Source organism: Hypomesus transpacificus, chromosome 2 (assembly GCF_021917145.1).
Source record: "Hypomesus transpacificus isolate Combined female chromosome 2, fHypTra1, whole genome shotgun sequence".
Taxonomy (NCBI): Eukaryota; Metazoa; Chordata; class Actinopteri; order Osmeriformes; family Osmeridae; genus Hypomesus; species Hypomesus transpacificus.
In genome coordinates this window covers 15,313,533-15,330,641 of record NC_061061.1, presented here as the reverse complement: position 1 = coordinate 15,330,641, position 17,109 = coordinate 15,313,533, and the positions used below count along the sequence as shown (strand labels likewise).

The 17,109-nt window shown below is 41.5% G+C and overlaps 1 protein-coding gene across 4 annotated transcripts; it reads right to left on the bottom strand.

Annotated features, from left to right (window-relative positions):
- Nucleotides 1–1,315: 1,315 nt before the first annotated feature.
- Nucleotides 1,316–9,864, bottom strand: LOC124475072 (phospholemman-like). Of its 4 annotated transcripts, none has more exons than XM_047031608.1 (7): nucleotides 9,146–9,864; nucleotides 4,516–4,565; nucleotides 3,737–3,769; nucleotides 3,481–3,504; nucleotides 3,322–3,396; nucleotides 3,032–3,112; nucleotides 1,316–2,178 (listed from the first exon to the last, which is right to left on the bottom strand). In XM_047031608.1, the coding sequence occupies exons 2-7, from the start codon at nucleotides 4,547–4,549 to the stop codon at nucleotides 2,156–2,158; spliced, it is 270 nt and encodes an 89-aa protein (XP_046887564.1). In that variant the 5' UTR covers nucleotides 4,550–4,565; nucleotides 9,146–9,864; the 3' UTR covers nucleotides 1,316–2,155. The 4 variants fall into 4 exon arrangements, with proteins under 4 accessions (XP_046887564.1, XP_046887565.1, XP_046887563.1 ...); XM_047031609.1 differs by having other exon boundaries at nucleotides 1,316–1,861; XM_047031607.1 differs by lacking the exon at nucleotides 9,146–9,864 and adding an exon at nucleotides 4,677–4,702 and having other exon boundaries at nucleotides 1,316–1,861.
- Between the last annotated feature and the right edge of the window lie 7,245 nt (nucleotides 9,865–17,109).

The window sequence follows — 17,109 nt, the reverse complement described above, 5'->3', positions numbered from 1 at the left end:
ATTAGGTAATGGTTTATTTCAACCAATTAGTCTTTTTTTATATCTGGATATTACTCTCGCCTTTAAAAAATAAAGGAGGAGCATCCTCTTCTGCCTCTAATGGACCAGCCTCCACTGATAAACAGATAGTAGATAAACATCCACTTGCTAGGTTTTGTAAACGGAGAGTTCGGTGTTTTACTTTTTTTTTTTACATTTTAGTCATTTAGCAGATGCTCTTATCCAGAGCGACTCACAGTAAGTACAGGGATACTCCCCCGAGACCAGTAGGGTGAAGTGCCTTGCCCAAGGACACAACGTCATTTTGCACTGCCAGGAATCGATTGTCCAGTTGTCCAATTGTCTAGATACCTGACTTTCGGAAGGCCTTCGGAAGGTCATCAGAGATGCTAAATGAGCCTATAAGTTGGAGTCCCACTATTACATCTCCAGCCCCAGGCACATGTGGAGTGGACTGAGTTAGCAGTAAAGCCCAGTCCGTCGCCTCTCTTCACAATATGCTTAACACCACTTACCTACAGTTTGAGAAGAGCAACACCATTCCTTCAGCAAGTCTAGCTGAAGACCAGGAAACCAGAACTCTGTCACTAGACTCCATACCTACGGCTGTTGAGAGCTCTGGAAAGAGTCAATTCTCAGAAGTCACCAGAGCCAGATGGCATTCAGTGTCCTCCCTGTGTGTTCCGACCAGGTAGCATAGATAAGCACCTCTGTACTCAGCCTCTCTCTGAACCAATCTGCTGTCCCCTCTTGCTGACAACAGACAACAATTGTCCCCGTATCCAAGAAACCTTTCATTACCTGCTTGACTGCCTTGCCACCCTGTAACCTTTGACCTCCACCATCATGAAGTGCTTTGAGCGGTTACGCTGATCTCACATCTGCTCCCCCCTTCCTGATGCCTGTGGCCCCTTGTAATTCCCATACTGCCCCAATGGATCTATGGACATTGCCCCCTCCCACCTGGACAAGCATGACAAATACATGGGGAGGCTGTTTATTGATTACAGACCAGCTTTTAACACAATTGTGCCTGCTAAATACATTCATCCTCAAACTCAGGATTTGGGGTCTTTACACCTCCATTTACAACTGGATCCTTTTTATTGCTACTTTCATTGCTGTTTCGTGGTATTTTTGCTAGAAATGTTTAACATTTGTTTTTGTTTTTTATGCCTACTACGTGGTGTCTTGTCGAAAGAATTCCATTGCCCAAAATGTGTGTTGCTGTTATACTGTACATATGGCAAACAAATCTCTGACTTACTAGTTTATCAGCCACAGATGACACGAGAATGACACCAACAAGTAGAGATATAGAAACACTGACTTTATTTAACAATCGCTTTAACCATACATGACTGTAATTATCAACATTCTACAAAACCTAATGAACATCAATTAACATGGTGAGATTTATGATACTGCAGTCTAGTAGTTTATAGGAATAATTTCAACAGTAACATGTATAACACCACTTAAACACACAGCAGTCTATCTCCTATATTTTACGTCCAATAAGTGGAAACAAGTAGCTCAGAAATATTAATATTTAAGTTGTCTTTCTTAGTTTTAAATACAAAAGAATATAATAAAAAAGAATCCTACTTTGTGTGTTCTATGTAGTGTGTGCATGTGTTTGTGTGCATACTAGGCTGGTTCAGGTGGTAAGTGTCCAAATGTCCAACTAAAGCAATAGGGTGGTGAAACCTTCCACTCTCTAAATTAACAGGTTTAGATTGGACCAAAAAATAAAATAAAACAATTCACCTTCACACATTTAGATTGTTTATTGGTTGTTGCAGAGGCAGGAAGTCGGTTGACAGCTTTAGGTTAGGTTCCTAACACTCACTGGCCCGAGCTAGTGAAAGAGACACAGAAATAGAACGTTGGTCAGACCAGCGTGGAAATACCAACACTAATTCCAAATAGTATTTAGCTTTACAAATACACTGAGCACAGAGAAGGACATTGGGCGGGGATGTTTCTGATCTTGGGGAACACACACACACACACACACCAGTGGCCCAGGCCCCCTCATGGCCAGGTCGTGTGCAGCATCTTGGAACGTTTCCCGACTTAGCTGATGAGCAAGCACGGCTGTGACTCGTCAGCTAACAGACACTCCGCTCCACATAAATTGAGCCAACTGGGCTCAAAGTGAGAAAACACAGCAAGCTACAAAGCAGGAGAGAAACATTTGCATGATTACTGTCCATTCCTAACGTTGTTTTTTTTGCAACAGGCGTAAGTAGCCAATCCGGGTGAAGCATGGTTCCCTGAGGAGAAGCCCTCCGTGGAGGAATAGTTGACATTGCTACTTTTTTTGTTAATTAAACACATGGTAGTGCCTTTACTTGCTTTCTGTCTCAGACTCTCTTCAAGTATATGCATCTCACCCTGTGACTCTCAGGGGTACACACACACACACAACAGCAGATGAGTCATAATGGAAATATTGACACTAGTGTTTTTCCTCTCCGTGCTACATGTGGGAAAGCGAGGACCATGCATGCGTTTCATCTTCAGAAATGTGTTCCATCCAACATGCCCTTGTTCACAATGCAACACAAGATCTGATATTATTGTCCATATAAGATTGTGTTTTTCCAATGCCCAGTATCAGATCTGTGAGCAAAAAGGGCTAAGGGCATCAGTGCTACCTGATGCTGGGCTGAATATCTGTGCCAGTGCATGCATGTCAGACAAGCCTCTCCATGGCCATATGTGCCATCAGGTAATCAACACAGACATATGGAGGGCAGACGGACTAGAACCCACCCACAGCCTCAAACACTGCCTCTCTACTGAGATTGAGGAGGATGTATTCTCTCCCTTCTCCTACGTTTGCCTCCTTCAAATGTCTTTTGAGAGGGAGGTAGACACAAAGCAATACAGTAGAAACTGGAAAATACTTTGAGATTAGAATGATTCCATCCAATTATTCAACTAATTTAACAGACAAAAAAAAAAAAAGAACATTTGATCAAATGATGTACAATATGCTTGGCAAAATAGGGTGAAGTTGTACCTTGGTCATTTAGCATCTGCTGGGCGTTGCTTCCAGTCCTCCTTCTCTTGTCCTGGTTAAACTTGCATCGGCAGTGTCCACCTGCAAGTGAGCAAACACAACTATCTGCCACTATGTCTTTGTAGTAGGCTTTCTGTGTGAAGCATTAAGGACACTGTACACGTGTGCCTATGCGTTTGTGTGTCTGTATGTATGCATATCTATATCTACAACTAATAATTATACATACACCCTCTTTCTGTATATGTAAGAGCGTGTATGAGACATTGAGTTAATGCTGATAGTCTTACTGAAGAGAATAGTGATGCCTATCAGGCAGAGGACTGCTGCCAGGATCAGACCACCGACACGAAGCCTGTGGTAATCTGGAAAAAGGAAAAAAAAGGTTAGTTTCTAGCAAGGGATCATATTATGATTCAGGACTTGACACTAGACGCTAGTGAACTTACCAAAGGTAAATGGGTCCTCTTCAGCTGTAGAGTCAGAGAGGTGACAAGTCAGTTTGAAAGTAAAAAACACCCTTCATGCAGACAAAGGCTGAATAATGCAAACAGATGCTTCTCCTTGTGGGTGAACTGCAAATTCTGCTTTCCTAAACATTGAATACCAAGGATCAGACTGCCCCATATGGTCCATATCTCCATTCAAATACACACACGCCAAACTTGTTTATGAAACTGTGCCACATAAAGCCTTGGTACATACGTTTCTGCTCCTCAGCGAAAACCAGGGATACAACTGGGAAGTAACAGAAATATATGGTAAGGCTGACAGAATACAAGCTGCATTACATTTCCATTACATTTAGTCATTTAGCAGAGCTCTTATCCAGAGCGACTTACAGTAAGTACAGGGACATTCTCCCCGAGGCAAGTAGGGTGAAGTGCCTTGCCCAAGGACACAACGTCATGTGCACCGACCGGGAATCGAACTGGCAACCTTCAGATTACTAGCCCAACTCCCTCACCGCTCTGCCACCTGACTCCCATATTAAATGGCATCCCAACAATGGCAGCTGTGCCAGTGAATGTAGCACTTGTAACGGTTGTGTTATGTTAAGGAGATTGTCCTTAAATAGCATTCTTAAAAAGGTCAATGGATTCATGTACTGTGCTCCACTCATGCTCTGTACAGTTTCTTTGTTAGTATATGGTCCAACAAAATCGTGCTTATATTATGACACAAACTCTTAAGACCGTGTCAATTTCCTCTGTGAGAAGGAGGTGGTGGTCATAACTGATGATAAGGTTCGGTCTGAGAGGACAGGTAAGGACTGAGTGAGCCAGATGGCTGAGCGGTGAGGGAGTTGGGCTAGTAATCTGAAGGTTGCTAATTCGATCCCAGCCGTGCCAAATGATGTTGTGTCCTTGGGCAAGGCACTTCACCCTACTTGCTTTGGAGGGAATGTCCCTGTACTGTAGGTCGCTCTGGATAAGAGCGTCTGCTAAATGACTAAATGTAAATGTAAAAGACCCGTCACTCACCTGCCATCAAAACCCAAGCTGAGATCATGGCCATCTTGGAGCTGTTTGACCTGAATTCAACAAACAAAAGAGAAATATGTTTGAGTACTGTACAGCCATACATGTACATGGTAAGCATACATGTATATTTGAAGATGTGCCTGGTTTATAAAACTGCATACCAGGATTTCATGAGACGTTGGACACAAACCCTGCAATACATTCTGCTTTAGTATGTAGCGGATGTATTATTCTACTTCTCTAAACACAACAAAGATCAGTAAAACAATTAAAATACAAAAAGACCTGGGAGATCCGACCAAGCAGTAACCGTTTAAAAATGTGCCTATTTCAATGCAGATTTACTTAAGTCTACTGTAAGGTCCTTTGTTCAGACTTGGGATAGGCCAACCTCTAAAAGAACATGAAGCCAGAGGCCTTACCCTAGAAGGCACTCAAATCCATCATGATCTTAATGACCTAAACGATCTGAGTTTAGGCTCAAGCAGTACAAGCAGGACCTAAAAGCTAACTCCTGACCACAAACCTACTAAGGCTCCAATCGTATCGCACAATTGCTGAATTAAATTACCCCGTGTTCCTCCTGTCCTATACTGATTTGATAAAGCCAGCTCGGGCAGGCAGATAGCTATAGGTCTTCCCAGGGAACCAGAACTGGCTCGCACCGGCTCCCAAAGTCAACAGAAAAGTGACGCAACCACAAGCCATTCCCTGGAGTCCGACATTTCATCTGATTTAGATTGGTACTCAATGACCTTACAGGCCAGCTGAGCCCATGCAGAGTGAGAAATGTTTAAGCTCTCCCATCTAGGATTTGCCTTAATGTTATCCTAAAAACATTGTCTAGTTTTAAAGTAATCAGTGAGAGGTAGTTAAGGTTGGTGAAAAAGGTCAGGCTTACAGATCAGTTATGCAGTGCAAATAGAAAAATACCCACACCTGTTGAAACATGACCCCTTTAGGGCTGTAGTAACAATGGTTTGGGCTTCAGGAATGCAATGAGGATGATAAAGACAACAAGTTTTTCCACGTTCTTTTGTCAACTCTTTTTCAAATTTAAAGCCATTTGTATGTGCTAACCCTCAGCATTTACAACCAAATCAGGCCTAGAGGTGGGACCAGACAAATCAGGTTTTATCCACACCTGCACCAAATTAGAATAAAATGTATACCTTTATCTATAACTACTACTGCACTAAAAGTCAAAGTTAGGGTTGAATTATCAAATAAAAAGGGTTCCTGGCTCTCAGGAACCACATCTGTGTCCAATATGTATGTCCATGAATCCTCATTAAAACATACCAGGATGTTCTGATTGTCCTACAGTGGCACGGATGTACCATACATACTGTCTGGCAGGACCAGGCAGAAGCAGCTGCCCCAGACCCAAGCCTGGCAACAAGGTGACGGGAGCGAAGCAAGAACTGACCTCTCCAGAACCTAGTCGTGCATGCTTCATGTTCCAATCCAAAGGGAGATGGAAAGAGAAGAGAGGCAGGAGAGACAGTAAAAAATGCCAAAGTGATAGTTGATCTTAAAAAGAAAAGAACAAGAAAAAAGACAAAGGGATAGATTGAAGAGAGTTGTAGCTAAAGAGTTAGAGAGCTCTGAAAGGAGAGTAACAGCTCTGAAGAGACTCGGAGAGTCGTATAACAAAGTAAATGTTAGTTAAGGGTGTGGGTAAGAGAGGAGGTCAGAGGAGTTCGACAGTGCAGTTGTGGATGGTTTAGTCGAGCAGCAATTTGAAGACATCCAGCAACCCTCTGTACCCATCCTTCTCCCTCAGCAGGCAGAAAGGCAAGCAGGCTGGCAGGGATGCAAGAAGGCTGACATGCAGTCAGGCCACTCCCTTGTATAAAAGAAACCAGTGTTCCTGTTGGGTCATGCTGCCCTGCCTGACTACATAGTAGTCTGACTGTATCTAGTTGTTTGTTACGGACTACCCGTTTCTCGTTCTTGAGCTGCTCGAATAATTTAACATTTGTATTGGGACACAAATACGTACACTTCTTTGTCTTTGCACGCACGCACATCTTTACTGAAAGCCCCCACCATCTCTTCTTTCCTCCTCAGATGGCAAACCCTTTCTGTCCTTTTAACACAAACTCTTATTTCCATCATCACTCATAACTTCACTGTTCAAGTTTGTGACGTCTTTCTACCTTCCCTTATTCCCAAATACACAAACCGTGTTTTTCCTTACATTTGCAGCATTATAAAAAATGCTGAGCTCCAATCTGGCATGTTAGCCCTTTGGTCGCCACAACCTGTCACCAGTCTACCTCAGTCTACAAAAAAGCTGTTCAAATACACAACCCAGATCTGATTTGTACAGGCAAGGGTGAAAGACCTAGAGGTCAGGAACGCTGTACTAGAGGGCTTCAAAAAGAAACTGAGCAGGATAAAGTTCCAAGCACCCACAGGGATAAAAGGGACAGGAGGCTGAGGCTGCTTGGCCTTGAAGGTCTTTCATTCCTGGGGTAAACACTGTGCCCAGCTGGGGCCTACAGCAATGGAGGCTGGCTGGATCAGGCCTCCTGTAATGTGGGGTTTAAAACCAAGAAATTAAAGGAATTCCAGATCATGTGCATGATATCACGCAAACATAATACACAACCTTTTCCCACATCACATATTGCCACAGACAAATGGTTAGCCTAATACCTGTTGCTGATGCTCTAGGCTGTCTTGAAGTCTTACTATAACAGTAAGTTCATTGAAGTCAATCTGAGTATGTGGTTTGTTGTATGCGAGTGTGTGCATAAGTTACTCTCTAATATGGCAGGCCCTTTAGCTCTTCACCCCCGTTTTAAGGTTGCTTGCCCATTGATTTTGAGTGTGTATACACGTGTGTGTGTGTGTTTATGTCTGGCAGCCTCATAAAGGATGTGGTGCCTGGATACAGGAATCCAAAACGCAGCTAATTTAGGAACAAAACATACCACTGAGAATAGGCATTGCCCTTTGTAGTGTGACTGTAGTGTGTGCACGCACACACACAAATGTCTGAGTGAAATTAAAGTCATACAACTGTGTCTGCAATGAGCACACTGGATCCTCTGAAATTACTTTTTTGGGTGGGGTAAAAAATAAAGAGACAAATACTTTTCAGCTGTGCTTTTGTCAGTTAACTGTGCTCTACTTGTTTCACCGTTTCGAAAGCTGCCATGTTGTCTCCAGTCAGACAAGAGAGTAGCCACAGTAGAGTTCTGATGCGATTCTTCTAGTCTCAGCGAAGAAGGGAGGGCGCTAAGGACAGCATATTATAACCATGAGTCATCTGGGCTCGTCACAAGGTTAGCAGTTAGCAACACAGTTGGCGACATGCTCACTGGTTCAACAGCCTCACGGGTTCTCAAGATCTCCTGCTGCCTGTGTTTCAAAGGAGCTGGAGGCCTAGAAACAACTGTCCTGCTCAAAAGGAGAGAAAGGCCTAGGTGATGGTTAAAACCCAAACGTGCGTGTTCTGATGCGAGTGCTGGCGTCTCAGTGATGAATAAGAGTCATGTGAGTCTAAAGACTATGCAGATAGGAATAGGTTCAACTGGGATTATCACCTTGTAGAGGTGTGAAGCATACCTCAGCTAGAAAGTGTGACACACTGCATTTTACCAGTGTCTTCTTTCCCCCTTTCCTCTCTGATCTGGAAAGACTTCTGTAAGTTACAGTACCTTGAGGTCAAAGTTTCAACCTCCATTCATTTGAATCTGACCAACCTAGTCAAATTCCAAAGAGACAATGGCATGAATGTGTATACACTAGGTGTAGCCCACATTAGGCTTGGATATGCTTACTCTAGTGACACTGGCCGTGTCCTGATGCCCTTTTCATCCATTGCAATCCAACCATCTTCTATGCCATTAATACATCTTCCTTTAAGACCAGCTACAACGGTGTGGACAGGCCTATATAGAATCAAACATGCTGGGTCGAGCATAGACACGTGCGAGGCTACTTCCTTCTGACTGCACTGTTTGACATCCAGAATCCTGATCACATTTTACTCGGCTTTTCCGCATTTGAAACCTAGCAGCGGCTAGACGGAAATTATTCTAAAATGCGTAGAGGCAGACATCCATATCTGATGGTGAAGAAGAGAATGACATTGATGCTAGCAAAGATGATAGATTTAACGTTCATTGTTCGTTAAACGCGCACTGTACATGCGCTCATGAGGTAGGCTACCATAGTATTTTAGAACGTCCGGAGGTTTTTCCGAAACTTCAAGGCATGTTTTCATATACTGTATTAAAGTAGAATAATTGCAAATGTTGATAATCAAATGTTCAAAAGTGGTCAAAATGATCGTATTCAAACAGCAAAAACAGCGCACATATTTTTCGTTTGGAAAAATATTATGAACAATGGGTTTAATTAGCTTACTCACGAATACGTTGTCCATCACGACCAAACACAATGAGATAGTAGGCTATTAAGAACAGTAATAATAACAACTGGAGAGAACACTAACAGCAAAAGAAAAGGGGACTTAAATTAACTCCAAGAAGCATTTGACGAGTAAAATGTGTGGAATAAAATTATATCTCAGACGAATAGTAATTGTGGTTCTCATCTCTTTTGTCGATTTGGATAGTATTGGGCTCCTTATTTGATACAAATAGTGACCTACCTTGGATACGCGTTATACCCAAATGGAAGTGTGGAAGGAAAAATATCAGGAAATCTGGCAGCAAGATACAACAGAGGTAGCGTAGCGTAAAGTAATGTTCAGAAGACAGCGCCAACACCCTTATGACGCTCAACAGGTTTACTGGATTTGGAATTGGGTTGAGTTTAAAGTTACACCGTTGGAGTGGGGAGGAGGCTAATTCTTTGCCGAACACGCATGTTCATGGGTTTTGACCAGCTGTTAACATTTTCTGATGTTAATTATGTTGTCATCGTCATTACCACAGCAGAAACCGAATTCTGGAAACGCCGAATTACTAGGGACGTCTCATTAAAGAATCGAGTTGAAAAACGACAATTTTCCACAGTTTAGTTTTTTTTAGAATGTTTTTTAAATTAGTCATTGACATTAACTTTGAATTAAATTGTCATATTATGCGCCTATCCTACACCAACATAATAACGTTTGATGACTTAGCTGTTCTTATTTTTTCAATCTTGCCCACCACGGAGGGACTAAATAACCACAACACCATCGTTACACTTGTTTGTTGAATTGTACATCCACACTTTTTCTACCACATACAATATAATAGATGTTTATCTGTAGAAACCCCCCAAATCTCTGGAACTACATATGCACTGAACAGTACATGAATGTGTAGTAGGCCTAGTCTCACCCATCCCAGAATCAGTGTTCTAAACACCTGCCCCCCCCCCCCCCCCCCCCCCCCCTCCTATTCTCTTTTCTTTATTATGTCAGATGGGTGGAAACGGTCTGGTTTGTTGATTCCGTCCCTCAAGCCTTAGAGTTCACTGGTGTCATCCTCCACTTTTCTACATGCGTTAAAGGGAGAGAAAGAGAATGACAATGATAAAAAAGACAGGGTAAAATAAAGGACATAAGATATAGAAAGACAGGTTCTTTAAGGTGTGAGGACATCTTTAAATTAAGAACACAAGACGTATGTGCATGTGTGAAGTGCTTACTTGTTCCCAGTGCACTTGTTATCTGTAAAGAGAATCAGAAAGTGTTGCATAGTCTGAGTTTAACACACCAAAATCATAGAACTTTATATTGAAGTTGGTACATAGTCTTTAGTTACATGTTTAATGTACTAACTTAATTCAAAGTGATCAGTCTCATACTTACACAGAAGAACCGCTAGCCCTCCTACTACAAACAAACCGGCAATGACCAGACCTCCAATTCGCAGTCTTTCATAGTCTGCAGAATGAGGTAAACAATTAAATGACATACAATTATTGACGCATTCGACACATTGTCTTATTAGCTCACAGGCTTACACTAAAACTCATTTTTATGTATATCCCTTGCTCATATTGGGCTCTAGTTCGCATTACTTACTATTGAGAGCATTATAGTGGGTATAAATAAGTAATGATACTTACTGTAAACAAACGGATCTGCAGACGAGTGAAGTAGGGATGAAGGGAGACAGACAAATGGTGTGAGAAAGGAGCACAGTGTACAGATGGGGAAGAGAGGGATGTAAGGAGTAGGAAAGTGGGGATTAACAGAGGGGAGGGGGCAAAATAAGACAATAAAGCAGGTGGACCAGTCAAGAGAAGAGATGAAAAAAGGAACACAATGATTTTTAAACTAACAACAAGACAACAACTGTCTAATGTTTGATCTGCACTCATCTCCAGTAAGATCATATGAAACAAGATCTATGAAATACAGATAGATTATTTCACAATTAACAATAGAAAAATACGTTTGGAATCTGAGTTGAGAGTCTTACTGGCTTGAGTCTCAGGGAACAATGCACAGAGAACTGAGGGAAAAAGAAAGAAACAAATATTCAGATATTAATCACTGGTATAAATTCCTCAAACTCAATAATTTTTAAATCAATTTTGAGAATCTGACTTCATAGTAGCTTACTATAGTTAGTAAAAAAAACTAGTTTTGTACATTTTCTGAGGAAATGTCTTATCAATGGCTATCAATGTCTTAGAAAGCCATGGTCTTAATAAACCATGTGGGTAGCCTGGTCAAATTGTCTGTTACAGTATTACTTGGGGCAGGATGAATCAAAACATCTTCATCAGAAACATATTATTTACCTGCCAGCAGAACCACAAGAGATAATTGGCCCATTTTAACAACCTGAGTAGGAAAAAACAAAAAAACATTGTAAGGGATCCTAAAACTCCCAAATAGATTATAAGACCACCATCAGTAATTTATTTGGATAATTTGGTCTATCTAACTTTCATTTATGATGAGACAATGCAGTCTCTATTTAAACATCATTGTGTGTGTTGACCCTTGTCTGCACCTATGTTAGGGTGTTCTGCATCAGAATGTCCTTGGGTGTGTGTGTGTGTTGTGTGTGTGTGTTGTGCAAGGTTGCTTCACAGCAGGAGTGCCTCATGGGTGTTTTGAGAGTAAACACACTTGCAGTGCATCGTGGGACACAATTGCACTCTTCTGTGGGCAGGTGGGTGACCTTGTTTTGCCCTTGGTCCTGTGCCATGTTTAATATGACCATGTTTTGGAAATATGATGACCCTTTTGTTCTGAAATCTGGCTGAAACAAGTTCTACACTGGATACCAAGTTTAACACTTAAATGGTAATGATCACATTTTAAATATTGAAAGAAAGACTTAGTTATCACTGTCACCTTCTAACAGACATGGACATGTTTTTCTTTGATAAAAAAAAATATACACAAAATTCAACCCCCCCAAAATGTCTCTCATTGCTGTCTGCTAGATATCTTTCATTTTAAATGCCATCTTTACAAAACTTTGTTCCAGGGAGCCGGTCAAGGTCAGAATGGTCACTATGGGGTGCGTGATCTCATTGGCCAAGATGAAAGCCTCCAAAATAAGGATCGACCTTGATCTCCCATGTGAAAGCCATGCATTACTCCACTAAATCACCACCAGCAACATTTGGCTTTGGGAACCCCGTGGCTTGATTGCTGACCAATGCAAATGTTGTAACAAAACTATCTCTGTCAATTGTCTTTTCAAATGTTCCTTGCTGCTGAATAACAAAGTCCAGAATTCCACATGATACATTGAGAAATATCCTCCTGGCTCAAAGAACGAAGAACCAGTCACACACCAGGGTCAAGATTCTGCATTAGTCACCAGTCAACTCTACAGCAAGCAAATGGCTCAAAAAGCAACGTACACCCACACTGACCATAGTTACCGAAAACCGATGAGAGTGAGAGAGAAAAATGATTAAATGATATAATAATATGACTAATGTCATGACTTTCAACTTAATGACTATCAGCAGAGAGCAGAGGTCAATTCTCTACCCTTCACCCACCAAAGTGTTTTTTTCTTCTTATTCCCCCATTCCTCCTATCTGATTCAGTTGTTATCTCTAATTAATACAGGTAATCTGAACGCAGAGTCTGAGTTGAACAGCTTAGTTATGACACCCACAGCCCTGAGGGTGTTCTCCGCCCAACCTTCCCAGCTCTTACCTGTCTGCTCTGTGTCTTTGTCCGCGAGTGGTCCAGGGGTATCTGCTGGGCAGTTCATTCTGTGCACTTCTTTTTACCAAGACAGGTGCCAATGCTCCTCCTTATTGTTGTTATTATAAACACATAATAGGAGGATCCAAATTCATGTTGTGCATAAACGTGTTTTGTATGCACTTGTGTGACGTCATGTGACCTCTGGCGTTTTACTCCAAAGACATGCTCTTGTGTGTGTGTCTGTGTTTATGATCTTGATGATTCCTATAATGGCCCACTGTCATTGGAGTCAAGGAGGCATGGAATAACCATGAACATAAATGTGTGAACCATATAACCATCAGCATGCAATTCCTCCTCCCTGATATCTGCTATTTCCTCACCAGGTTTCTCCCAAAAACATTTGAGAATGATTCACCTTTTTGTTTTAGTCTGCTAAATGACAATGTAAGATTGTAAAAACTGTCACTGCTGAAATACCAGTATGGATCCGCTCCCTGACACTCCCTCACTGTTTTTGGAGTGAGAAAATGTCAGTGAATTATCAGATTATAAGAGCTTATCTTTCTGGAGTGAGAAAAAAACAGGAGGAGGAAGATAGCTGGAACTATATGACAGTTGGGCAGTCAGGCAAGCAGGCAGACAGACAGACAGACAAACGTGGGAGGTGGGTATGAAGTAAGAATGCCGCAGTATATTCTTCCTCTAATAGCCTCTTGGTCACCAAGAGACAGGTGTCTTGTTGACAAGATATTGTTTCCTTGTCATGTCAATTAGTCTTCGCTCCTTATGAATAGTTAAACAGTGTAAAAACAAAATCAGCAAAGAAACTGCTGATGAAGATGCATTTACTACATGGACAGATATCTGTTTAACACTCTCACTCTGACCAGTCACAGACCATCTGATTTGACAGGCTTCACACGCTTGCCTGAGGGTCCAAATGTCTAAAGCAGCATGAGACAGTGCCGGGGTTTATGTGTGTATCTGTGTGTGTATGTGTGTGTGTGTTATTGCCACCGTGGTGATGTGTTATCTGTCGCTCTATATATAACCCAAACTCTGCAGAGAATGAGAGTGCATGCTCCCCTCAAGTGATAATGATACAATGAGAGTGCATGCTCCCCTTAAGTGATAATGCTACAATGAGAGTGCATGGTCCCCTAAAGTGATAATGCTACAATGAGAGTGCATGGTCCCCTAAAGTGATAATGCTACAATGTGACAGAAGATATACCACAGCTGAAGTGAACTAGAGGCACACAGAGGTTCTGCACTGAGACGTCCAAGTCCAAACGTTAAAGGCAGAGCTGTTTGTGTATGTGTGCCATGTGTTTGTAAATGTATATTTTTTGTACTTCTTGTCCACAGACATACAAACATGAAGAGGACAACACAAACAACGATAACCACTAACAAGTCACCATGGTGACTGAAATGTTAAGGTATATTATGTAAAGCTTTATTAGGGTTAGGGTCATTAGGATAATATTTATTTAAGACTTATACAGCAATATATCAAACATACATCCGAAGTAACCACCAAAAAACAGTTTGAATCAAGTGTAAACCACACATTTAATACACATAGGAAAGGAATACATGCAAAGAGATTGTGGGGCTGAATGTCCTGAATTGTGCATGTGTGTGTCTGTGTGTGTCAGAGAAAAGCAGAGAATAGCAGGAAGCCATGCATGAGCCTATTACCATGGCCAGCTGAATCAACAACTCAATGTTCTCCTGCTGACACTCACACATGCACACACACAATCATCAAACGATGTTACAACATATCTGTGGTCACTGGTTTACTGTCAAACTATTTTCATAGAGGACTATAAAACAAACAAAAAATAGTCAGTGGACATTGAGTAATTACTCAAATGTATGTATTGTAACAATTTTAAGTTAACAAGCTGAAAACCACCAAAAACTATTGAAATAAAATAAACAAAATAATAAATACATTTAAGTCAAGTCAGTTTGTTTACAAAAACCTAGTGCTGCCATCTGCTGGTGCTAGTTCTTGGACACCAATGTCATGTCATCAACAGGATCACTTCCTCCTGTGAGAGAAGAGAAGACAGGAAAGGAAAAAAGAGTAAGAACAGAGTTGAGGATATGTGGATAGAGAAGACAAGTGTGAGAGAAGAATGTGCCTTCGGGTCATTGTGACCCACCGTTGTGGTGCAAGAGGTTTTTCACAATAACCCCGACGGCAGCACAAGGAAGCAGGGAGACAGTGCTTGTTGGTGTGCTACTCACCCAAGCACCGCTGTAGTGTCGGGGACTTCTTTATCATGACATAAGACAAACCAAAGACCAAGAGGATCCCAAAGAAACCTCCAATGGAACAGCCGATGATGATGGCGAATTTAGTGGCATCCTCTTCAGAAAATAATTTGTTCATTCAGTTGTAATATGTCAACCAACAGACAGACAGACAGGCAGACAAACTATCAATGTGTGTCATGACTACTGGTAAATACATGAGTAACTATTCCTTATTAGGGGAGAGGTGTGTTTACCGTATACTCTGAGGTAAGCCTCTACTGTTGATTGACCCGACTGTCTGCACTCTATACGCGTGTTGTTGTCAGAGGACGATGTCCCACTGAAGCTCCAGTCAGCTATCAGTTGATCGCTTGTCTTTCTACAGGATCCTTTAAGTTTCTAGGATAAAGAAGAATAAGATGCATTTGTTGATAATGCAATGTGACACACGTGTAGGGAGTGGCGTTACCAACACATACACACACACACACACGCACACACAAGTGTCCATTGATGAAATTCCCTCTTTGCTTTTCTTCCTTCCTGCAATACATTTTTCGAGGGTAGCAAGGAGCAGTGATCAATCAAGGTGGCCAAGAGCCAAGTAAAAGTGCTCAAGAGCGATCTGGTCTGCATCTTCTTATATTGGGTTTCTTCGTCATTTGAACACGGGGGCAAATTCCAGACGGAAAGAAATGGAAGATAGCCCACCGGAACACCAAGCAGTGCCCCCAGGGGGAATTGAACCCAGGACCTTCTTGCTATGAGGCAACCTTGCAAACTAAGCATTGCCACCATGCCAGAAAATTGGCCAGTAGACAGACAGAGAGCAAGGGAGAGTGAAGAAGAAATTCATTCAAATAAGGTAATTCACCTTGACAGGCAGGACTTCCGGTCCAGGGCATTCGAGGGAGTAGTTGCGATTGCTGGAGTAGATGGTGAAGACGGTTTGATTTGTGGAGAGAGACACTCCACACTGGAAGACAGCAGACTTGCCTACTGCCACCGTTTTGTTGAGGGGTAGAGTCCGGTAGCTGGCTTGAGAGACTAAGAGAAGATGAAGCGAAGGCAGTGGCAGGGGAGTGTACAGTTGTGGCCATAAGGTTTGGCAATGACAAATGTTGTGTTTTGCAAGGTTTGCTGGTTCAGTATTTGAGGAAAAATTTTTCACATGTTTCTATAGAATACTGGAATACAATAGGGCACATTTTATATATTTTTTTGCTTTTTGCGGGTGACGTTTTCAATATATGCAAATAGTCCTCTCTTTTACAGCAGTCAATCTGCTCTTAAAATCCAATTAGAATGACAGTGATTTCACCTGGCTAGAACTAGTTCACACTTTCCCCTGTGCTGATTATATGACTTTCTGAAATTATGTTAGCAGTCATTTTATGCCAAGGACCAACAAGTTTTGCAAACACAAAAGATGTATGTTGCTCCCAATACTTTGGCCATGGCTGTAGATGGGAAGGGACATCAAAATGTAATCCTGATCATTGGCAGCATTATATCCTTTCTCACAATGTTAAAATGTTTTTTTTTTTTTTAGATTATTGCAAGATACCGTAATGCATTGATAATTGAATACCCATCTGGTTTCAAAAGAAGATCTCATCTTGACTATTTTACTGTTAAAATCAGTTCAGCACAATTACTGTTTAGCCAATCCAAATCGGTTTCACTTCCTAACCCAAATGAACATCTAGTACACTTGTGCCTCTCTGAGATTTAACTCAGAGTAATTTCCGTTTTATGCCAGCTATGTAAACAAAAAAGCTTATAGTGTTTATATTTCTACCCATCTAATTTATACCTGGTCAAAAATGATAATAACAAATAAATTAAAATTCAGGTTAAATCTGGTATTGAGACAGTCAACATCAATGTAAAAATACTTGATGAGTTGAAATATCCATTGATTTTACAGTGTTATACACAGTGAGATACAAACCCACATACACACAAAATCGGTACCTGATGATTGCAGAGCAAGGCAGAGCAGTTCCAGCAGGACAGCAAACATACCAGAGACATTCATCATCATAATCTTCCTCCTTCTCATTTCTCTTCCTCAAAACTAGAAAGTAAAGAACCTCCTCATGAGTTAACTATAAGCAGAAACCTGTCATCCAAACCCCTGTTGCTATATACTTCCCTTAGTTATCCCCTAGTTCCCTTAGTTACATTAGCTGTAGTTTGCAGCCCCTTCCAGTCCC

What these genes read in the sequence shown, in the direction of transcription:
- LOC124475072 (XM_047031603.1), bottom strand. An exon ending in AGGCATCACTATTCTCTTCA is followed by an intron (nt 3,113 to 3,321) that starts GTAAGACTATCA and finishes GCTCACTTGCAG; the next exon opens with GTGGACACTGCCGATGCAAG. An exon ending in GCAGATGCTAAATGACCAAG is followed by an intron (nt 2,179 to 3,031) that starts GTACAACTTCAC and finishes CCTGCTTTGTAG; the next exon opens with CTTGCTGTGTTTTCTCACTT.